This window comes from Bidens hawaiensis, unplaced genomic scaffold, assembly GCF_021521415.1.
Source record: "Bidens hawaiensis isolate Kalapana, Puna unplaced genomic scaffold, B.hawaiensis_p1.1 tig00004357_1, whole genome shotgun sequence".
In the NCBI taxonomy this organism is placed as follows: domain Eukaryota; kingdom Viridiplantae; phylum Streptophyta; class Magnoliopsida; order Asterales; family Asteraceae; genus Bidens; species Bidens hawaiensis.
This window is the reverse complement of record NW_027491262.1, coordinates 48,538-73,170: the sequence shown is the minus strand read 5'-3', so window position 1 is coordinate 73,170 and position 24,633 is coordinate 48,538. Positions and strand designations below refer to the sequence as shown.

The window sequence follows — 24,633 nt, the reverse complement described above, 5'->3', positions numbered from 1 at the left end:
GATTATTAAAGTGTGATTCTTGTTGATCATGCATATAAATATATACATACTAGCTGCATACAAGATGTTTGGTCTAGAGAAGGTGAAGTATTATAAAGCACATTAAGGCATTTATACAATGAGGGTTCTTTGACTAGAGGTCCCGTGTTAAACATGTTTGAAATTCTTGAGTTTACTTAGTTTATCATAGAAACATACATTCATTCTTTGTTATGAGTAGCAACACAACACTCCTATAAAATAATAAAGACGCCTATGTATGGAAAAATCTTAACTAAAAAGAGTAATATTGCGACATATATGCTCATTGGAGGACTCATTAATAATAGTAATAGTAATAGTAATAATATCATCCACATAAGTTAATAGGTTATCTTGTGGCCATGTTGATATACAAACAGTAAAAGAGTACGTCATGTTGAGCATTTTGAAAGCTATTAGTACGTATTCATATTTATAGGCGGCTAACCATTACCATTACCATCCCAAGATTGCTAAAACCCATATAAAGACTAATTATGTGGGTGACAGACAGACATACATAATATGTGTGACATGAATCCGCAAACCCTTAAGAGTGGCTCAAATATACTTATTATTATTATTATTATTATTATTATTATTATTATTATTATTATTCATGAAGTGAGTCATAAAAAAGAGCATTTGTTAATAACGTACAAGTGATGATGATGAGTAGGCCATGGAAAAGACACTTCCAAGTTGAGATCGAGTAGTGCATATAGTGGTCAATGGGGCTAAAATTATGTCATTGTTGACTATTTCAAATAGCAAGCTAAGTTGATTGTACACATAAATTAATCCCATCAACCAACATGTATTATTATAATATGGCAAATTGAAGATGATGGGGATTTCATTAGATTAGATAAATGGGAAGTTATATAATCAAAGCCTTTGCCGGCAATCAAGAAACTCACTTTTTTAGGAGATCTCATCACATGCCCTAATCAACTTAGTAATCCGGTTTCCTTGTCTTGTTATATTCTTTCTATAAATACCAAATCAAATCTAAACCAACCCACTTTAAACCCAAATGGCTAAAGCCTACGTCAGACAAAATTCTCTTAACAGGTCTGTCAGCTTGCCATGCGGCCCCGAGTACAACAAGCTCATGGGTCAGGATGAACCCTCGAGCCCCACCTCCAAGACCATGGAAGGAGAAGAAGAAGAAGAAGAAGAAGATGGTATTATTGTTCAGGGTCCGCCATCCAGAAGAGGTCTTATCCTCATGCTTGCTTCAATGGTCTTTGTTTTCATAGTTATAGTGGCGAGTAACAATTCTAAGGATGGATTTTGGCTCACCACAAAGAACAAAGTGTTCATGTATCAGTAGTAAAGATATTAAAAGGCGGTTGTGGGTAAAAAGTCACGGTTAGATGTGTTTTATTGTGCTTGTGTAATTTGTGTTACGCTTAATTTTCTTTATTAAATTTCCGTGTCTTATGTAGTTGTGTTCTTCATCGTCTTCTTATAATGAAAAAATATCAAATAAATCACTGGGTCGATTTGAGTTGGGTTTCATCTCAAACTCTGCAAGTAAAAGTAGTAACTAAACAAGCAAATGTACCCAGCAAAATCCCATTTGTACTATAAGTTAAAGCCAAGTGTAGAATTGAAGCGAACTTTTCCTCTGTCCCCGAACATAGAAAGGCTGCTCCCAACACATAGCATACAGTGTAGCACAAAACGAAAGGCACCAACATGAATGCAATAAACTACAAATAACGGTAACAAAACTTTAGCATTATTAACAAATTAAAGAGCAGATAAAGCTAAAAACAGTCACGGAAAAAAAGGTCAAATTTTGAACAATTTGTAAGCGGTCAAAGGGTATTCTAAACAACTTCATATTATTATGGATATATCGTAGTTTTAGTGATCAATGATCATATTTAACTGCATTAATATTTATAACTTATTTTAAATAAAAATGCACAAAAGTGTCTGGGTCAGCACAACCTAACCCGCATCGAAGTATTCAATCTACCTCCCTTGCAATTTGAACGGCTGAACCGTTTGAAGTCACACAGTTTAATACACGTCCGTGACTATTACTATTTGACCAGAATCAGTTAAGCAACTTTACAATGTAACAAAGTAAACAACAATCCAAATAGAAGTTATAGATGACCAAAATTGCTTTCTTTTTATATAAATTAAGTAATTATAAGTAACAGATCAAAAATAACATAAAAAGCAACAAAAATAATCTTGATTAGCTAGAGAGAGACACTGACCTAAATATCAAACAGCAAGACCTTGCTCTTTAGCTTTCTTCAACCACTTAAGTGTACTCTCTAACGTCGTATAAGCAGCAACATCTGTCAAACTTTTACTCTCCACAGCATAATCAAACACCTCATACGCCTCTGCAACTTTCCCATTCCTACAAAGCGCCCTCACTAACGTCCCATACGCCCCCGACTCAAGTTTCATATTGTCTTCCTTCATCACACCATAAAACTCGACCGCTTTATCCAACTGTCTCGCCTTACACAGCCCGTGAAGCAAAGTGTTATACGTGCACTCGTTCGGGTTACACCCTTTATTCTCCATTTCCCCTAATAACTCCAACGCCCCAAGGGCATTTCCGTCTCTACACAACCCGTTCATCAACGAAGTGTAAGTGACCACATCGGGAAAATGGCCCGTTTTCGCCATCTCCTTAAGAAACTTCATAGCTTCTTTAGCCTTACCCGACTTGGACAGCCCGTAAATCAAAGTGTTGTAAGTAACCAAATCCGGTTTGATTTCTTCCTCAATCATTGTCTTGTAAACCTTTAAGACCTCACCCCCATAACTCAGCATACAATAACCTTTCATAATGGTATTATAAAGATAGCAATCAGGTTTAAACCCTTCTTCTTTCAACACATCCAGCAGGCGCATCGCCTCACGTAGATTCTTGCCATTACAAACATTATCAATCAATATAGTATAAGTCACCAAATCAGGCTTCACACCAAACCCGTTTTTCATTTCACTAATAAACGTGCTAGCACCGGTTAAAGTTCGAGTCTTTAGCAGTGTTTTAACCAAGAAATTAAAAGTATAGGTATCGGGTTTGGTGAAGTGGACCTGCGAGAGGTTCTTGATGAGATGAACGGCGTGATCTTGGTGGCCGGTGGAGCAGAGAGTCCGAATGGCAATGTCGGTGGTGACGCTATCGGGTTGGAAGCCTTTAGACTCCATTAAGGATAGGGTTTGGGTAATGTTGGAAAGATCCGAAGTGGGTTTAGTGCAGGAGTGGGATAAGAGTATGTGGTAGGATGATCGGTCAGGGGTGAAAGAAGGGTGGGTTTTGGTGACGTGGTTGAGGAAACTGATCGAGTCTTGAAGGCTTGAAGAGACAGAGGCGAAGGAGTTGAGGACGGAGTTGCAGAAGCGGGTGCTGAAGTTGAAGTGGTGTTTGGTGGTTAAAGAGGCGAATAGGGTTTTGGCGGCGGATAGGTCGGAGGAAGGGAAGGTAATTGGCGGTGGTGGTGGTTTCCGGGCATGGGATTCCGATTGTAAGACAGATCGAACTGATGATGGGGGTCGTCGCTTTCCCATTTTCAGTCGATATGATTTGGGGGTTTTGCTTTACAAGAACCACCCAATAACAACAAACTTAAAATACAACACGGAATAGAAATACAAGGTTGCACCCGATGTCCATGGGTGTATCCACGAAACCCATGCTATTATGAGATTCATGAATGGCAATGTCACCCTTCATATTTCAAACTTTTCTTATAAAAGAACACTTATTTTTTCTATAACATTACACATTTTTTTCAAACGACACATCTTCTAATCTATGAGTATTGATGTCTAGTATTATTGTGCACTCAGTCGGTTTAGGTTTATTTCTATCAGAACGATTATTGTGCCAGTTGCTATGATAATTGCTTATAGGATTGTTTTGACTAGTTGAATGTGATGAAGCATACGCTTTCCCTTAGTTGAGTCACACTGACAGGGACTGTTTGATAACCAGTGTCGTGTGTTAGTAAGCGTTGATGCCTAAGGTTTGTCTAGTTAGTCAATCGGTGTTAATCAGTGATTGTTAATTTGTTAAGTTGCATGAGTTTGCTGTTAGGTTAATTACCTGGATTCCCGGGTGTGATTTGTCTTTGTTAATTGATTGAACACGTGATTACTTGCTTGCTTGTTACAACATATAAACCAATTGCTAGTGTGATCAGCACTTTAATTGAATTACTTCATAAGTTTAGAAATTGATTTCACTTCACACTGACCACATACTCCTGGTGGATACGATACCTGACTTACCCTAGCTGCTTAGGTTAATTAGGTTTTTGCATGACTCAAACGACGGTCATCAAAATGGCGCCGTTGCCGGAGAGTTAGTGCGCTTAGTGTTTTGTGTTAATTGATTTCTTAGTTTAATTTAGTTTTTGTTTTTAATTTTACTTTAGTTTAATTTTTCCATTTTACTCGGGGTGTGTTATTTGTGCAGGTAACAGGTTTATGCGCACCCGCTATTAAGGAAGAAATTCTCCGCTGATTTACGAGCAAGAAATCGAACGGTTAGCTCGGCAGAACTGAGCTCAGGTCAGACAGCCAGATATGGAAGGTCAGAACCAAAACCAAAATCAAAACCAAGACCCACCACCCGAAATTAATGTTTTCCAACCCGAACCAAACCCACCAAATAATGACCTACCACCACCAATACACACCAATCAACAACCCCAAAATTCAGCCCGACACTCCAGAAACTAAGACCATGACAGACCCGGGCCATCAGCCCCGAACAATACCCCTCGTCACCAATAGCCGATTATTCAATAGTTTGACCATGTTAGTATTCACACTGAAGATGAAGAAGAGGGAGATGAGGAGGAATTTGGCCCGAGAAATGAAAATGCGGGTTTGCGTGTTGAAGAGGTTGATGAACCGGTTAGGGTGAGAGGTAACAGGTGGAGGAACATAAATCTTGATCGAGGTGGTATAGGCAGGTATCGGGAGGAACAAAGACAGCCGATTCAGGTTAATCGGGGAGGTTTTGAGGAACCGAGGGCTAGACAAAGGAATTACAGGCCTCCGGTTCAAGGTGTTAACAGTCGATTCAGACCGGCTATTTCAGATGGTGCATCACCGATTATCCCACAGGTGCGTGTTCAGGGACAACCGACATTTAAATCCCATCCGTCCTACATTAACATAGTTCCCCATTTTCACGGACTGGGATCAGAAGACCCGTATTCACACTTGTCAGATTTTTCAGCTATTTGCGGGTCTATTGGTGATGGTACTTATGATCAGGATGAGGTTCGGTTGCGGTTGTTCCAGTTTTCATTAAAAGACAAAGCAAAACACTGGTTCAACTCGCTACCGATGCACAGTATTGAGAGCTGGGCCGAGATGCAGCAGGTTTTCCTTAACGAGTATTATTCGCAGTCGAAGAATAACGGAGCCCGGATGGAGATTCGACATTTTGCACAGTCACCGGGTGAGTTATTTCATGAGGCATTTGTTCGTCATAAGGAGATGATCAGGAAATGCCCGCACCACCAGATTGAGTTGTGGGAGTTAGTGAAATGTTTCGTTGACGGGTTGACTTACGAGGACCGAAAGTATTTGAAATCGTCATGTAATGGGATGTTGTTGAACCAAACAGAAGAGGAAGATTGGGATTTCCTTGAGTTTATGTGTGAGGATTCCAAGTCAGAAGCAGCAGCTGAACGAAGACGAAAAGTCAGGGTTACCCGAACAGTTAAATCAGCTTCGAGCGAGTCAGTCAGAATTGCAGAATTGGAACGCGAACTCGCGAGTTATCGGAAAGAGAAGAAGAAAGAGGTTGGTAAAGTCGGGGTTAAATTCCCGGTTTGTTCAGATTGTGGCGAGTTGGGGCATAAGGTTGAAGATTGCCCCGGGGTTGATGATGACGAGTATACCGATGAGGAGGAAGTCAGTTACGCGTACGGGGAGTCCAAGGGCCAAGAGTTTAATTCGAATACTTATCACTCGGGCCTAAGGAATCACCCGAATTTCAAATACGGGAACGCGTCGAATCAGTCGAACCCGAACTTTCAGGGGTCCAGTCATAACCGACAACAGAACAGCTACCGTCAGGGTGGTTCGAACAGTCAGTATAACAGTCGGGGGTATAACAGAGATGGTTACCGGGGTAACAGTTGGTCGGGTAATCAGAATCAGGACCAACAGAAGGGTAGTTCAGGAAATTCAGATGAGTCAATTCATTCAAAACTCGATGCGTTGTTGAAGCTCGTGACTGATAATCAGAAGGAAACGCAGAGACAGTTCGAGTTGAGAGACAAGTCAGCAGAAGCGATGTCAAAACAGATTGGTCAGCTCGCAGCAGACGTGGCAAGATTTCAGAAGAACGCGGGTCAACTACCAAGAGATACCACAGTAAACCCGCAACATGCTAGCTCAAGCTCTAAGAAAGGAAATAATGTGCACATCAACGCGGTAAGTCTTTTACCTCATTTTGAAATTACTTGTGTTGAAGTTAAGTCGCCACCGCAGTTTGTTGAAGCAGTGGTGAATGATGTTAGTAATGAGAATGAATGTGTTGGTCAAAATGAAATGGTTTTCCAAAATGAAGTGAAATTAAAAACAGATGAATTAATTTTTTGTGAAAACTGCACTTGTGAAAAATGTTTAAATGTCAAATTGACTAATACGGGAAATGAGGAGGTGGAGGATAATACCACTTCAAGTAAACTCCAAGACCCGGGAGTGCCATTTTTATCAATTCAAATTGGTGATTTTAAAACTGATCGGGCACTTCTAGATCTTGGAACTTGTGTTAGTGTCATGCCCGGCAGTTTATATGATCAGTATGAGTTTGGCACGTTAGAAAGTGTAAACACTGTGGCAACTGCCCAAATCCGACCCGACCCAGGTACCCGTTTTCGGATCCGATTTTAAGATTTAAAATTTGTTTATAATCTTTATAAAATATATATAATAATAATAATAATAATTCCTTTCCGCCGTCCCGCCCCTTTTTCTCTCTTGTCGCCGTCCCGCCCTTCTGCTTAACCCTTAAGCCTTGAACCCCCTTTTTCTCTTAACTCTTTGCTTGTCATTTGGTTCTTCCCGCCTAAGGATGTCTGCGCAGCTCCACGCGCCAGACTCTTTACAAGGAAGCCTGCGTGAAGACCAGCTGTTCCTGCGATTCGCGAGGCGAACTGTTCCCGCGGCGCGCAAAGGATTGTAGTTCTTCCCGCGGCGCGCAAAGGATTGTAGTTCTTCCCGCGGTGCGCTAAGGATTGTTCTGTCTGCCTTCTCCCTCGCGCACTCAAGCCTTCTCGCGCTAGACACTTAAGTCTTTTCTCCAGTTTAAGCCAGCCTGTATGCTTTTGAAATATCTTATCTTCTGTGCTATACCTGCCAAGGTATGGGCACAGTAGGCCAGATCTGACATCTGTCCGAAAAGTCACTTTCGGCGCAGCTTGCTTACCAACCCTCTTGGTTGTTAGAAAAAGTAACTGGCATAATCTTTTAAAATCTTCTTTTCCATGTCTTGAACAGTACTTTGACTGACCCCTCCCATGCTATGAACAGTAACCTGTCAGCCTTCCCCATCCCCTGCAGCTGCCACCATATCTTTTGCTTTTGATATCTTTTGCTTTGATTTGATAAGATCTTTTTCCCCAATTCCAGGGATGTGTTCCCTAGGGTTTTCCTATAAATAAAACTAATTTCTTGAATAATTAAACACTACACTTAAACACTTAAAATCTTTCTCCCTTACTCTCAGCCGAAGATCCTCAGCGACGCCTCCAACTCCCCTCTTTGCAATCCGTCTTCTCTTCTTTTCTGCCCAGAAATCTCGGTAAATATATAATATATAATTTTTTTAATAATTTGTTTAAGTGACTTACATATATTCAAGACATAAAAACCAATCGTTAAACCAATAACCTCTTATTTATAGGTTAACTTTCGCTTGTTTAAAAGTTGGTTCTTGCATTATCTTTCAACGCACCTTTTACAAGTGAGTAATCTCGTACCTAATCCCCTTTTATTTTTAACGTTTTGGGATGTTCATGTGTTCGTACAACTTGAGTCTTAAACTTGTTTATGAAATTATGTGCGCAAAACCCATGTGTTATGGACGTTTACTAGTGTTGTATATTTGTATGTGTTGATCATTAACCGCTTTGATCGGCCTATTCCGAAGTTTTCATGGATCCATTAGATAAACACGGGAGACCTATCGTTACGATTTTCTTGATTTGTTTGCACATACACGAATGATTATTTGTTTTTGCTCGATTTGGAGCACGTTATGAACTATGAGCTATGATCTATTTAGGCTTGATCACAATCTGTTTACACACTATGTTGAACACCAGTTATACACATGTTGCGCGCAGTGCTTTGTTATTATCTATTTATATCTATTAAACTTGATTTCTCACCGACACGCAAGTGTTGACGTTTTATTTTAACACATGTTCAGGTTTGCTGTAGCTGCTTTTGGAAACTCGAGGACACGTAGGATGTTTTCTTTTACTTTGGAACTAGTTTAAAATATAACAAGACAAATTTATGTATTTGAATATTATGAGTTATGATATGTGATTTATGTTACTTTATGGTGTGTTATGCGCATGCGCAATGAAATGTATTTATTAAATATTGACACCCAAATAGTGTCACGAGTAATGAAACAATTCGTAGCGCCCCGATGTATAATCCGCCATCGGTCGGGGTGTTACAAACACCACCGTGGTGTTGGCGAATCAAACTCATACACAAGCCCGGGGCATGGTCACTAATGTAATGGTTCAAGTGGATGAATTTAGTTACCCAGTTGACTTCCTTGTACTTGATTATGCTAAGGGTAATATTAAACAATCTGAAGTCATACTAGGTAGGCCATTCCTTGCAACAGCACATGCGGTAATTGATTGTGCTGAGGGATTTTTGGGCATTAAGTGCGGGAACCGTGTTAAGCGGTTATTATTGTTTGAAAATGTTACTAACCCTCTTGTTGACAAGTGTGTACCATCATGCACAAATCATACAAGAGAGGGATGTTTTGTAACTGACAAGAACGAGCTGAAAAGTAGCATGAAGAGAAAAGGATGGAATGAGAGAGTCATTAAGATGAAAGATTGTGAGAAACCGACAGCAAGGATGGGAAGGAGAGAAAAGGAATTGTGAGTTCCATGGTGACCTCATCGGCTTATGAAAATACTTGAGGCATTCGAGGCATTGTTGAGCTGTAGATACACAATTCCGCGCTGACCGGGATGCAACCCGGGGTTTGTAAGTGTGTTCCATTTTATTTTCTTTTCGTTGTGTCGTTATTAGACTTTGGTCTCGAGTTCTGTGCAGCATATCTCAAGTGTGGGGAGGCTTTTGATGCAGTGTGCGTCTTGGAGGTTCGGTAAGTAATTGGTTAATTTCATGGCTTTCCAGATAAGTATTGCAAATTTCGACTTCGGAAGAGTGTTCAGGGTGATATCGGGATGTCGAAAAGTGACTGGGTCGTAAAATGCCAGACGCAAAATTTGATAAAACTTTCTGTTCCCAGGGGACCATCGCGTAGCGCGATGGCCCTTGAAGGTTAACCATCGCACTACGCGATGGTTACCTTGGCATCCTAGACATCTGACGTCATCGCGTAGCGCGATGACGCCAGATTAGAGACCATCGCGCTACGCGATGGACCCTAAACCCTAATTTGATTATTTTGGGTCGCGTAGCGTGATCCTTATCACCATGACTCATCGTGCTACGCGATGGGCCATGGATAATCCGAAAATAATAATAATATAATGTATTTATATATATATAAACCACCTCCACCACCGTCCCTTCACTTCCTCCGCCTTCCCTCTCTCTCACTCCAACCACCGCCGGCCACCATACCGCCATCACCGCTTCATCGCCACCTCCTCTCTCTCTCTCTCTCTCTCTCCTCGTCTCTCTCTCCGGACAACCACCACCACAATCACCATAATAGCTTCCACTACCACCATTCATCATCACCACCAATCACCTACCGCCACTGTGCGCCACCACCACCACTCTCACCGTCCATCACTGCTACCACTTAACATCTCCGTCACCGTCTATCGTCCGACATTCATCTCACTGTTTTCCGACATCGAGGTTTGCTAATTACTTTGTTATTATTTTGTGTTGTCGGAATTCTAGTTGTGTCGGTTTGTTACTTTGGCTATCGTGTACTCAACTTGTGTATTTGATTAAATCGTTAGCAATGTGTTAGTCATTTCCGTCGAGTGTGGTTTATTGATAATTTGTGGTTCTCTTGAACCGTATTTATGTTTAAATTGTTAGCGAGTATGGTTGAGTTTGATTTGTTAAGGGGTTTTGCTCGAGAAATTGGTTGTGATGTTTTTGGATTTGTGTTGCCGAGTTTTTGGTAATTTTGAGTGTTGGCGGGATTGGAGTTTGGCTCGGGTTATGTTTAAATGTTCGGGTACCGAGTCGAATTCCTTAATTCAAAAATTGATAATAATAATAATAAAAGTAAAATAAATAAAGAATAATAAAAATTTAAAAATTTTAATATTATTTTAATATACATTAATATTATAATATTACTTTAATATAAAGACTATAAAAACTCAAATCTAATATTTTAATATATATAATATCACATACTTTGTTTTAATTAATAATAATAATACTAAAATTTTAAAAAGTATAACAATTTTTAATATAATAATTTTTCTAATAACCAATTATAAAACTTTTAATTAATAAAATTTAATTAATACTACTAATAATATGTTAATTTACTATTATAATATTAATAATTTTATAAAATTTTATTACTAATAATAATATCATTAAACTTAATATTGTAATAATTTACATATATTTTATTATTAATATAATATTATAATACCATAAATGGATCTCGAGACCCGATTCAACCAATTCTGTGAATCCCGATTATGTTTGTCGTGTTGCACGTTTTTTGAGACATTAGTCAGTGTGTCTGTTTTCATGTCATTTGAGTCAGTTTTGTTCGAGTCGAGTCGTGTGTTGCGTGTTTCGGGATTTTTGAGTGTTAATCGTCTTTAGGTTATCCGCCTTTACTCAATCTCCATTCGGGCGGAGACACCTGGTTTAGCTTATCTGTATATAGGGCACCCCGATTTTTTTTGTTTTTCGTATCTTATATTGATTTTTATCTCTGTCATGCAGTATGTCAGATGTTCTAGGACCCTCTTCTGGCACCGCCGGGCGCAAGCGCTAGAGATCAGCAGGCGCGAGACGACGTGGTCCCATAGCCAGGCCGAGAGGTACACCAGAGCCCCCGCAGCCCGTGGTGCGCCCACCACGGGTCATCAGGTACGATGGGGACGAGATCCCGATCACTTCTGATACGGATCAGGAGGCGATCGTGGGGGACGGCCGCCTTTTCCCTCACATCATTCTGCGATTCGCTCCGTTGTCGGAGGAGCAGACCGCGTATTGTCGCTTCGCGGCGATGCAGCTCTTCCGACACCGGACGATCGACTGGCCCCTGCTTGCTGCAGTGGGCCGTGAGGAGGCCGTCCGGGCCATGTTAAGTGATCGGTGGGTCCAGGTCCTCACTTGTGACTCAGCACAGTACGTCGAGCTCACACGTGAGTTCTTTTCTACTTTCAGACACGTACCCGCCGATTTCTCCGAGTCACATGCGGTATCATTTGCCTTGGGATGGCAGACATTTAAGATGTCGGTTCCTCAGTTTGCCCTCGCCATTGGCTACTACACCGTAGAGGAGGTGCTGACCCTGGCGTTTCTTATGAGCGTCCGGGGTTATACTCTTCGGTTGCAGACTGACCGGGAGTTTTGACTGACCGAGGCCCAGTTGGGCCAGTTTTGGGCCACGATAACGGACGGGGCCCAATCGAGCACCGTGGTCGAGTCATCCATTCGGGACCCCATCCACCGTTACCTTCACTGCATAGTTGCTTGCTCTATCGTGGGTCGTCATTCGGGCCACGATAAGTGCAGCAACATTGATCTTTTTGCACTGCTATTGATGATCACGGGCCGGGAGGCCAATATAGCAACGCTGCTTCTCGCGTCGTTCTCCCGGAGCCGTAGTTGGTAGGGCCGGTCAGCCCAGCTGGCTATGGGGCCATATATTACTCGCCTAGCAGAGCGCCTCGGGGTATTTGACCGTTATTCGATTGATTATTTTACCCGAGGGCCTGCTACGGCCCCATATGATTTGGAGGACGCCCTCCGGGCGTGTGAGCTTCATGATCCACCTACGCTCGTACCGGTCCGACAAGGTCCTCAGGCACCACCACCTCCGGGGACAGACGCGGCTGTCGTGATTCAGATGGGTATTCCGACTCACCGACAGCCCATCCATGTCCCCCATATCATGAGACCTTAGCAGAAGCACCCTCTACGCCAGCCACCACAGCCGCCAGTCACACTAGAGAGTATACATCAGCAGCAGATGGAGATGCGGGCCCACATGGCCCGCCAGGACGAGTATTTCCGCATACTATTCACTCATCTGTAGGTACCGATCCCAGCATCTTTACAGACACATCAGCAGGCTGGAGATCAGGCGGAGGTGTCGAGGTCGGGTCAGGCAGCTGATCAGCCTAACCCCGCGGGAGGAGATTAGTTGGCAGCAGACGCCGGTTGCCGTTTTTGTTTGTTTTCTATGTTTTTTGTTTCCATCTATATGGTCTGTATATTTTATTAAATTATATTTGGGAAACATGTATGGGTAACCGGTTGGGTAACATTTGTATATATCTTGTGATGTTTGTCTGCTGTATGTGATTTGTATATTTGTATATCTTTGTATGTTTGTCTGTGTTGCTTTGGAACTTTGTGGGTGTGTTCACTATAAACCCTCACGAGACCTCACTCGTCCACCCGGGCTACCGGGGGGTTTAAAGGGCTTGTTGCATACGCTAAATGCAATCGTGATTCCTACGAAAGTGAGTTAGGTCTTTTATTATTTTTAAATAATTAACAAAATTTTTTATGAAAGTGACTAACTTGGCTCAATAATGATTTTATAATATAATAATAATTTTAACTCTCGTAAGACCTAAGTCTTATACTTGTGAGTGGTTGCTTATACATGTCTCGAGAGTTGTGCAGATTTGGTTAAATAGAATTGGTTAGTGATGGAGACATGTGTCACGAGTGTGTTGAGAGTTGTGGGCCGAGTTTCGCATTGCATTGTCTTTATTATCAAGTGATTTCGGTTTCATAAACTATTTTGTTATTTTTATTTTAGTTTTTAGAATTGTAATTGTATATTTGCTGTAGTTCATCACATTTATTCCCTAGGTTTTTAAGTAGTACAACTGTCAGTTCAACCCCTTCCCCCAAATGATTATTAATTGTTTTATGATTATTTTAACATTGAGGACAATGTCAACCTCAAGTATGGGGATGGGGGACAATTGAAAATTTTTAGCCCGATAGTATCTCGAACAGTATTCAGAAACTTAAGTTATTAACTGTCACTTATTGCTATTAATGCCAAGTTAGAGGGTTTTGGTCATGGTTGGTTTTTCAGCTTCTCGATAGTTTTCCCGACAAATGTTTTTAAAAATGAGAAGTTTGAAGATGGAATCGCTTAGGCCGGGATAATGAGTCAAGGGGACGGGTATACATGTTTCATATCGGCAGCCCATATTTCCAGACATATTGTGAGATTAGCCCCTATACTTAATACACATATTATATAATAGTTATAAAACATGTCTTGTCATTTATTGAGGGAAACCAGTATGTTTTACAGAATTAGAACTTGCTTGTCACATTCTTTTCGAGATCTTTATACCACCACCTGTATGGAGATTAGGACTTTAGAAAACCCATTCCGTACATATTTTCCTCACTAAATAAATTCCTTACCCGACATTCTCCCCTAGGAGCCCGTTTGGACCTTATTCCTTTTCGTTTGTTAAACTGAACATTACACACCATTTCAGCCTTGGCCTTTATGTTATTTTTACCCGTGTGATGAAATCCAGTTCGTTATCGAGTTGTATATATATCGAGTTGTACTTAGTCAGACGAGTTGTAAAATTGTTAAGTTCTGAGTTGTAATTATCAGTCATGTCAGTTAGTATTGATGCAAAAAAAAAAAAATTTGAAAAATCAGGAAAAAGACAAAAATAAGTTTCAGTTAGTATTTCAGTTGTAAATAGCAGTTGATTATGTAATTAGTTCGTTTGTATTCGTGAGTCTGTATATTGGTTTGTTTAACTGGGTTTCATCCATCTGAGTCACTAAATAAGCCTAATCCGCACCCAAACCTAAGCCTCAGCAAAACCCTAGTCTGAGTCTTTATGCAACCGGTGGTTAATGGGTGGAGATAAGACTGACCTGCAAGCATATTAAGTTGTAACTCATATTAGGTATATTAAGGGCAGAGACATATACTGGCACATCTTTTGTCAGTCCAGATATTAAACCGAGAGGAGTGTTGATAGTGTGAGGGGTGTGAACATGTATGCTTTAACCGGAAACAACGTACACTTGTCTGGGCGATTCAATAGTTTTATGGTAGCATTAACTTTATTTGTGGGTTGTCAATCCAGAAAGTGTCAGTCTGGGAAACTGGGTATGACCTTATTAATGGTGATAATTGGTTGACCAATGATGGCGGTTAATATTTACTTTAGAGTTTTGCTTGAGGGCAAGCAAAAGATAAGTGTGGGGATGTGATGTTCGGTTTATTTGTACATATTTATGTGTGTTAACTTACCCGTTTTACTCGTTTAGTTTAGGAACTATGGTACTTCATACATGTTTATTGTGTTTCAGGTCACAGGTACTTAACGCGCTTAATTTGGACCTGTACGAGCATGGAATGAAGACCCGGGATGTCCAGCACGCTTACCGAGGCACTCATGTGGACTTGCTGACTGAAGTGACCCATCGCGTAGCGCGATCGGTGTGGGAGGCAGGGCATCGCGCTACGCGATGCTCTTGATTTAATGATGCTTTGACTTTTGGTCCATCGCGTAGCGCGATGGTCCGCACAGACGGGAAAGTTAGGGTTTGCATGTTATATTCGTTTCGACGACCGTAGACGCCATTATTCACCTTCCAGGCGATTTCCAGAGCAGAAGAACAAGTCCCGATCATCCCCAATCATCTCTAAGTGTCCTACATGGCCTACCAGATCATAACCGTGGCCCGAGAGATGCCGATGCGCGGCTAGTTTCTTCGAGTCATACCCGGGATGTAGAGTATTGTATATTTCAGTTTTTCTCATGTATTTAGAATGAATTGATTGTAATGATCTTTGTTTAATCTATGAGTATTGATGTCTAGTATTATTGTGCACTCAGTCGGTTTAGGTTTATTTCTATCAGAGCGATTATTGTGCCAGTTGCTATGATAATTGCTTATAGGATTGTTTTGACTAGTTGAATGTGATGAAGCATACGCTTTCCCTTAGTTGAGTCACACTGGCAGGGACTGTTTGATAACCAGTGCCGTGTGTTAGTAAGCGTTGATGCCTAAGGTTTGTCTAGTTAGTCAATCGGTGTTAATCAGTGATTGTTAATCTGTTAAATTGCATGAGTTTGTTGTTAGGTTAATTACTTGGATTCCCGGGTGTGATTTGTCTTTGTTAATTGATTGAACACGTGATTACTTGCTTGCTTGTTACAACATATAAACCAATTGCTAGTGTGATCAGCACTTTAATTGAATTACTTCATAAGTTTAGAAATTGATTTCACTTCACACTAACCACATACTCCTGGTGGATACGATACCTGACTTACCCTAGCTGCTTAGGTTAATTAGGTTTTTGCATGACTCAAACGACGGTTATCATCAGTCTTGGGCGTTATGGTGGTGAGTCAACACAAATTCAGTAATACAAAAAATAAAACGTTTGCTACGAGTCTAGACAAAAAGGTGAGTCGGTAAAACCCGAGTATTGTCAGTCCCAGACGCTGTGACGGTGATACGACACAAATTCGGTAATACAAAAAACAAAACACTCGTTACGAATCTAGAAAAAAAAAACAAAAAGAAATAACATTTAACCTATAAAACAAAAAAAAATAAAATAAAAAGTTTGGATCGTTAAGGTGGTGCCACTTGGCCCAATCAGGACCTTGCGACACCAACCTTCTACTTTACTTCTCTATAGATAATTTGGATGAAAAAGAAAACCTACATAATTTATATATCTTCAAAACTTTTTCCCTCATATATTTAATGTTGGCGAGCATATTATCTAATTAGTATAAATGAGAACTTTGGTGCCATAAAAGTAGTTTTTTTTGTTTTGTTTTTGTATATGTATTAATGGTTTTGAAAAATAGCACATGTGTTGGTGTTGGTTGGGTGGTCGTGTTGGCAAGTGAAACTCCTTGTGTTAGTTTACAACCCAAGTTTGAATCCTAGTTGTAACAAGCCATTCTTTTATTTTTTTAATTGTGTTATTTATGTTTTTGTATATGATAGAATGGTTTGTCTTTCAACATTAACTTTAACGTGGACCGGATAGTTGTGTCGTTAATTAAAACCGACCGAGTTTGCGTGCAATCACCGCATTTTGTTTTAGCATCGGCACAGTAACGAAAATTGACAGGATACCAATTTTATTTTTGTTTTTTTAGTTCCAGTATCGTAACGAACATGACTGAGAGCGACCGAATTTGTGTACACTCATCGCCCGAGATCGACAACACTCGGGTTTTTACCAAAGCCCGAGCTTTAGTGACCGACGACACCCCGTTGGTCCACCTTAGTTTTTAAATTGTTTTCGTTTTAGTTATAATGCCATAACGCAGATAACCAAAACTAATCGAATTTGTGTAGACTTACCGTCTCAAAGCAGAGACCCCAATGCTTGGGTTTTACCAACACCCAAGTTTTACCAACATGCCCGGCGCAACGAGCTGAGTAAAATACTAGTTATTAGTTTATTAGCTACGGTAGTTTACTAGAGATAAAATTAAAGTTAAAATAGTGAATAAACTCTTGATCTCTTACGTTACTCAAATAAATAAATGTAGCTAGCTAGGTCTCTTGTACACAAGACAAGACAAGACAAGACAAGACAAGACAAGACAAGACAAGAGGTAAATGACACCATACCACACCTACTATTTCTATTAGTATTACAAAGCTTGTGACTTATCTCTATATTATGGCCTCCCATAAGTCAGCAGCACCAATGGTAATTAACCAAACGACCACCAGGCGTTGGGGTCTACTCCTCTCCTCCGTCGTTCTATCTCTATCTCTACTTGTTGTCCACTTCGATGAGTTAACCAAGAAACCCATGTTTGTACTACCTCGTACCAACCCACGTCTGCTCCATGGTTCTTGAAGAGGTATGTACCCGCCTCAACAACGAGCGAGGCGGGTCAACCCACAAGATATGGACAAGAGGCTTTAAATCAAGACATTATGAAGGCACAAAGCCAAAACCTACGCGCATGGCGCATATCACATATGCTCACGCATATCACATATGCTCATGCATCACATGCTCAGGCATCATATGCTCAGGCACCACAGATGCTCAGGCATCACATATGCTCATGCATCACATGCTCAGGCATCATATACTCAGGCATCATATGCTCAGGCATCACATATGCTCACGCATCACATATGCTCACGCATCACATATGCTCACGCATATCACATATGCGCGTGGCGCATCCGCGCGTGGCGCATATCACATGCTCGTGCATATTACATCTGCGCATGAAACATCTGCGCGTGAGAATAAAGAGAAGACCTCGCGCATCCTCAGGATAGGCGCGTATCACACATGCACGTAATCAACCTTGTCCTTATCCAAATCAGGATTAGGGCAACCTTGATTGTGCACGTCAGACAACATTCCAGAAGGTATCTTTTTAAGGAATAAGAATATGCTGATGTTGACAGCTGCCAATGAAAGGTGGACAACTCAGCAAAACCCATGTGCTACCACGTGATTATAACCAATGAAAAAGCACCAGGTGTCCCAGAGGACACGTGGCGCAAAGCAATTGGAGGAGGCCAACAAGGCCCTAATTGGGTCTGAGCCCAATCATGGGAAACCCTAGCACTATAAATACAGCATCAACTCCACAAGGAGAGACACACAATATCATCCAATTACACACAATTACAGAGTATTCAGCTATTAAGCAATACATTCCATTTCCTTACTCTCATATCATTATCTTCTCCTACAAATACTTATTCTCACACCGGAGGGTTACCCCAAAGAGGACCCCTCTGTCCCTTTCTGAGGGGTAAGTTTACGGTGCTGTTCATTTTGTAGGTGGAAGAGTCCAGATCCAAGAGAACCATCGGTGAAATAGCGTAATCACACCCGAGGAAAGTAGATCGTCTACCAGTGAGTCGATCCACGTCTCTTCATTGGCGCCATCCACTGTTACAACGGCAAAAAGATCTCTTCAGATCTCTACAAAAACAAATTTTCACCATGGTTTCTGGCGTTCGTAACGTTGATCAAGTTCTGGAGGATATTGAACGTGAGGATGTTAATGAGGGACAGCAGTTTCTGAGGGTGCCGCGTGATTCTACGCGCGCCACCAGTAACCGTCCCTTCATCACAACTCCTCATGGCCAGACTGAAACTTCTCCAGACGATCTCACGTTACAAAATCTTGCCGGCGCGAAACAAAAAGGACCTATGGGTCCAGAAGATGAAACCAGTGACCCAAAGAATGGCTCATAAACGAGCAACGACGTCTAATGGACAAGTACAATGAGATGGTCAAACACAAAAATTCAGCCGACTTAACACAACGGCTAGCGTTTGACAAGCAAAACGTTCATGGAACAAAAAGGGCGCGCGAGCCGGAAGATGGTCGCTCTGTTCACACTGCACACACTGAGTTCAGTGATGAAGAAGTGCACAGCATGAGGAAGACGCGAGATACTCATACAGGAGGCTCACAGCTCCGCGCGCACGTAAACATGGCGCCTGGAGCCAAAGCCGATCTGGATCTGCACATACCGTACAGCCCACCAGTTAGAGGGCAAGTGGACGTAACCACACCGTACAGACCAGCCATCTTGGTGAAACATTCAAAGTTCACCGAGCGCATCGCGAAGGCCCCTATTCAGCACAAAACGAAGATGCCAAGTGGTTTGGGCAAATATGACGGCACAACAGATCCAGACGATTTCTTACAAGGTTTTTACAACACTGGAAACCTAGAAAGCTGGACGATGCCAACATGGTGTCACATGTTTGCTCGCTGCCTCACGGGCGCGGCGCGTGTCTGGTTCAAGAGCTTGCCGACTGGGCAAATCGATGGGTTCGAGGAACTGTTGGAAAAATTCCAAGCCCACTTCGTACAGCAGCGCAGACACACGTGCGACCCTGACGACATCATGCACTGCGTGCGCAAGTATGATGAAATGATTGAAGACTACATAACTCGTTTCAATCAGGAGTCTCTGGCAATCGGAGGTATCACTGAGCAACTCTTTGTTGGTACATGTGTGTCAGTAGTTCATAGTCTAGCATTTGTAATCGAGTCTGTAATGTAATTATGTTTATGATTATGTTTATGTTTTTGTATGTGCGAAGTTGTCAACAAGTTCGCTTAGGCGAACTTGTCAAACAAGCGAAGTTGTCAACAAGTTCGCTCAGGCGAACTTGTTGAACAAGCGAAGTTATAGACAACTTCGCCTGAGGCGAAGTTGTCGTGCTTATTTAAACTGTTCACCGTAACAGTTTAGTGAGAGACTTAGGGTTAGCCGTTTCGAGTGAGTTTCAGGGTGAGATCATTTCACGTGTTTTAGAGTCTGTAATAGTGACCTCGAGTCACGGGTACGGTTATCAATATAACGTGTTCGTTCATTGCTCGTGTGTTTGATTTATACATATTCTGCACTCGTATCTACCTACGCAGGGATTCCGCACCTGCGCAGATAGCGACATCCCATGTACGATCCGTCCAGGAACCTACAATTGGTATCAGAGCCATCGGCTCGATTGTGAGGTTCGGGATTTCACGCGGGTGTAGAAAACGTCTCGTTTGACCTATTCGCGGGACGTGTTTTTATTGGGATTGTGTTTTACTCGTGTTTGACAGTCATTTGCAAGCCATAACATCGATCGGAAACTGCTAGATTGACGAAATCAGATCTGAACAGTTTCCTTGTTCATCGGGCGAAGTTACCGTTCTTCAGGCGAAGTTGCCGTCACTGGAAGTAGGGTTTCGGCGAAGATATAAGGATTAAGCGAAGTTAACCACAACTTCGCCTACCTCCTAAGTTCGCCTAAGCGAAGTTATCCTCAACTTCGCTTACCTCCCAAGTTCGCTTACCTCCTAAGTTCGCTCATCCTAAGCGAAGTTATTCTTAACTTCGCCCAGTCAAGCGAATTTAAGGCCCAGCGAAGTTACACTTTCCAGCGAAGTTAACTTTCAAGCGAAGTTATTCTTAACTTCGCCTACTGTACTGTTTGGAAGATTTTTTTTTTAATTTTCGGGTTTTCGGGTTTTCGCAAAGATGTCGTCAATTAACATCTCCGATTTAGTCAAAATGGAAGTAGAAGCGGGGTCAGCCACTAAGGCCCCGAGGTTGATGAAAGGAACTGACTTCGTGGCATGGAAGGACAGATTCATCCAATACATTAAATATCAGGATGCAAAAATGTGGGTGTGCATCCAGGATGGATATATCCCTCCAACTATGCAATACGAAGGTCGTGATGTGGTTAAGAAGTATAGCAAAATGGAGGACGAAGAAAAGAAAATGTATGAGGCCGAGAGCAAGGCCCATGCTGCTATAACAATGGCACTTCCTCAAGAGGTTCTCCATACGTTCCGAAAGTACACTTCTGCGAGAGAGCTTTGGGATGCTCTTGAAAATAGATTCGAGGGGAACGTGGGTATCCGTGCATCAAAGATCAAACTTTTAAAGACCCAGTTCTCCGTTTTCAAATATTTGAAGAACGAATCACTGGATGATATTATCACCAGATACTATCATCTAATGACAGAGCTTAACAATTATTCGATTGCTTACCGAGAAGAAGAGATCGTTGAAAAACTTCTCGATGCTCTCCCACCGAAGTGGGAAATGTACACCGTTCTTATGAGGGAAGACAGAGACTTTCCTAATTATGATTTGGAAACGGCAGTAAACAAGCTCAGAACTTATGAGCTTAATATGGTTCGAAAAGAAACACCAACAGATCAGATACAAGACCCTGGTATGTATGGTGCAAAAGTTAACTCAGGCTCAAGTTCGAGGCCTGAATCAGCTGCTTATTACTCAAAAGGGGAGTCAGGTTCTGACTCTTCTCATGAAGGAAACGTTTCTGTAAACTTGAACGGTGATGTCTGTTTCGTTGCTGGAGGATCAAGTACTTCAAAGCCTCAAGCATCCACAAGTGGTTTCTCTGCAAATGCCTCAAGCAATAATTATTCCAAGATGCCTATGAGTGTAAAATCTGCTGAAGAGCAGTTTGCAGTCTATGCATCATTTATTGCTTCCTACGAAAACTACATCCAGGGGAAGATTGTGGACCCTGCTGTTCTGGATGAGGATTATGACCAGATCGATGCTGATGATCTGGAGGAGATGGATTTGCAATGGCAAATGGCAATGATTGTGAGGCGAGTAAAACGGTTTATGAAGAAAACTGGGAGAAAGTTTGTTGGTGGTAGGCCTGGATTCGACAAATCTAAGGTAAGGTGCTATAATTGTCAGCAATACGGGCACTTTGCCAAAGAATGCAGAAATGAAAGAGTTGAACGTGGACAAGGTCGGCCTACACAACACTCTGGAGTTAATAGAGAGATTAATGCCATGTTGACCAGAGAGGCAGGTGAATACAACTGGAACCTGCATTCAAATGAATCTGGTGAGCAGGCGAACATGGCTGAGGCTGAGGTTGAAGAATGTGAGAAGGTTGATGGAAATGAGAAAGCTACTGAAGAAGAAACCGCTTTCATGGCAGATGACAAGGATAATCGCTCCGAGGTAAGTACTAAGAATATTTGTACTAGTTGTGAGAATTTGTCTGAGCAACTTACAACGATAACTGATCAGTACGTTCGTTTAGATGCTGATTTTAAAACAATTAAAGAAGATCACCATTTTACGAAAGCAAGAGAAAACAGTTATAAAATCAAAATAAAAGCGTGTGAAAAAGACATTCAAAGCTTAAAAACAAAACTTGCTGAGAAAATCGAAATAATTGATCTTAGTTATGTAGTTTTAGAGGAAAAGACTAAATTGATTGCTGATCGGGAAAAACAGATTGCTGACCACCAGGTAAAAGTGGTGGAACTGAATCGCAAACTTGAGCAGTTCAGGAATTCCTCGGCAATTCTTGATCACCTCGTTAGTGATCAAGGTACCTCTGCGAAGAGGGGAGGAATTGGTTATCACGAGGTTCCACCACCTTTTAACCACAACTATACTTATAATCCGAGTGTTCAGAAATCTGTTGATTTCGAAGTTCCAAAGACAACTCCAATCAAGATTACAAGTGTAGAACCAATTGTTAGCTGTGGCGAAACGAGTTCGCCTGTTTCTAGTATTTCTGTTTCGAGTCCAGTCTCATCGGATTCGGATAAGTTGTCCGAATCAGGTAAGACGAAAGAGAAGGTAGTAATACCCACTAGTGGAGATAAAAATAAAACCTCTGAAAAGAGTACTCCACTTAACCCGTACGTCCCACCTTATGTGAGACGAACGGCTGGTAACACTGCCTCTACATCCAAAACAACATTCGACAAGAAAATAGAGAGTAGGTGTTGCTTTAGATGTAACAAATTAGGACATCTAGTTGCAGATTGCCCTCTGAAGCCGAGATTCAGAGGCGTGAAGCCAAATAAAACTGAGCATAAGCATCATTTTGATACTGCAAAAAATGAAAACTTTTCAAAATGCCAAAATGTAACTACTTCAAGTTTTCATAAAAACAAACCTCAGCTTTTCAACCAAACCACAAGATATAACACTTTCAATTCACATAGGTTTGGAAGGCATTACACTCCATCTGCAAGGAGATTTCCTAACAGGACTTACAGGAATTATCCTGATGCTAACTTGAGAAAGCCAGGGTACGGGACGTATCGATCCAAGACCAATTGGTCTTGGGTCCCAAGATTCTAATTCTTTGTTTTATTGTTCAGGAACAGTTGAACAGGGCTGCCAACAATCTTTGGATTGTAGATAGCGGCTGTTCCCGGCACATGACGGGCAACAAACACTTGTTGCACGACTTAAAACCTGTTCAGGGAGCGAGAGTTAGTTTTGCTGGTGAAAGCGGAGGAAGGATTACTGGTAGAGGAACAGTGTCAAATGGAAGGATGACACTTGAGAATGTGAATTTTGTGGAGGAATTAAAGCACAATCTGCTGAGTGTGTCGCAGATTTGTGATAAAGATTACACTGTCCATTTCACGAAGAACGAAGCGATCGTATTAAAGCCTGGTTTTCAGATACCAGACGAATGGATAGTTATGAAAGCTCCACGTGAAACGAATACATATGTGATGGATATGAGGTCTACTGAAATGGCCACCGGAGAATCTTGTTTAATGACAAAAGCAAGCGAATCAGAATCAGAATTATGGCACAGGAGAATGGGACACATTCATCTTCGGAAGATGAACTTCATTGTCAAGAATGGGCTTGTGATGGGCGTTCCCTTAAAAAGTTTTAACTTTGAAGACAAATGCATAGCATGCAAGAAGGGAAAACAACACAAGAAATCCCATCTCACCAAGAAGATCAATTCAATTGCCGGTACTCTAGAACTACTTCATATGGATCTCTTCGGTCCCGTGAATGTAAAAAGTCTAGGAGGTACTTCTTACTGCTTGGTGATCACTGATGACTACTCGCGATATTCGTGGGTATATTTTCTGAAATCTAAAGATGAGACGGCTCAAATGGTGAAGAATCTAATTACTAAGGTTGAGAACGTCATGAGTAAATCAGTTAAATACATCAGAAGTGACAATGGGACAGAGTTCAAGAACTTTGAAATGGAAATCTTCTGTCTTCAGAAAGGAATTGAACATCAATACAGCGCTCCGTATACTCCGCAACAGAATGGAGTGGCTGAAAGGAAGAACCGAACGTTAATTGAAGGAGCCAGAACTATGCTGGCAGACTCGAAGCTTCCTGTGATGTTCTGGGCTGAAGCAGTTGCTACAGCCTGCTATGTTCTGAATAGGGTGTTAACCGTTAAGAGACTTGGAAAAACATGTTACGAGCTTATGCATGGAAGGAAGCCCAACTTGTGCGGTCTTGAACCATTCGGGTCTCCTTGTTCGATTCTGAAGACTAATTCGAAATTTGGTGAAGTAGCCGATGAGGGAATCCTAGTCGGTTATGTTGTTGGGACTCCCAACAGACGGGTCTTCAATACGTCGACTTGCAAGGTGGAGGTAGTTTGTAACACCGACATTACTAGTTACCAATCGCCAAAACCAAGCAATGGACCTGCTGAGCTTTTCGACTATGTTAAGCTTTTTAAGTCGTTTAACGTACCTGATTTGGAAATTTCTGAAGAAGACGAAAGAGCTGTGACGAAGATGATACTTGATGAGGAAGAGAATCTATTGCAACGACAGCTGATTGAGAAATCTCAACCTTCCACATCAAACACTATCGGTACCCCTACTGCCTCGACTGAAG

At 41.5% G+C, this 24,633-nt stretch overlaps 1 protein-coding gene and 1 pseudogene across 1 annotated transcript; one reads left to right on the top strand and one right to left on the bottom strand.

The window, feature by feature from the left end:
• Positions 1–2,250: 2,250 nt before the first annotated feature.
• On the bottom strand, positions 2,251–3,357 carry LOC143626273 (uncharacterized). The gene has a single exon (XM_077096415.1). It carries the CDS (start codon positions 3,214–3,216, stop codon positions 2,269–2,271), a length of 948 nt encoding a protein of 315 aa, XP_076952530.1. The 5' UTR covers positions 3,217–3,357; the 3' UTR covers positions 2,251–2,268.
• An 8,755-nt stretch (positions 3,358–12,112) lies between these two features.
• The window catches only part of LOC143626348 (protein STRICTOSIDINE SYNTHASE-LIKE 5-like), a 36,479-nt pseudogene continuing 23,958 nt past the window's right edge, over positions 12,113–24,633 (top strand).

Excerpts from the sequence above, each read along its gene's own strand:
- LOC143626273 (XM_077096415.1), bottom strand. The coding sequence starts at position 3,216 with ATGGAGTCTAAAGGCTTCCAACCCGATAGCGTCACCACCGACATTGCC.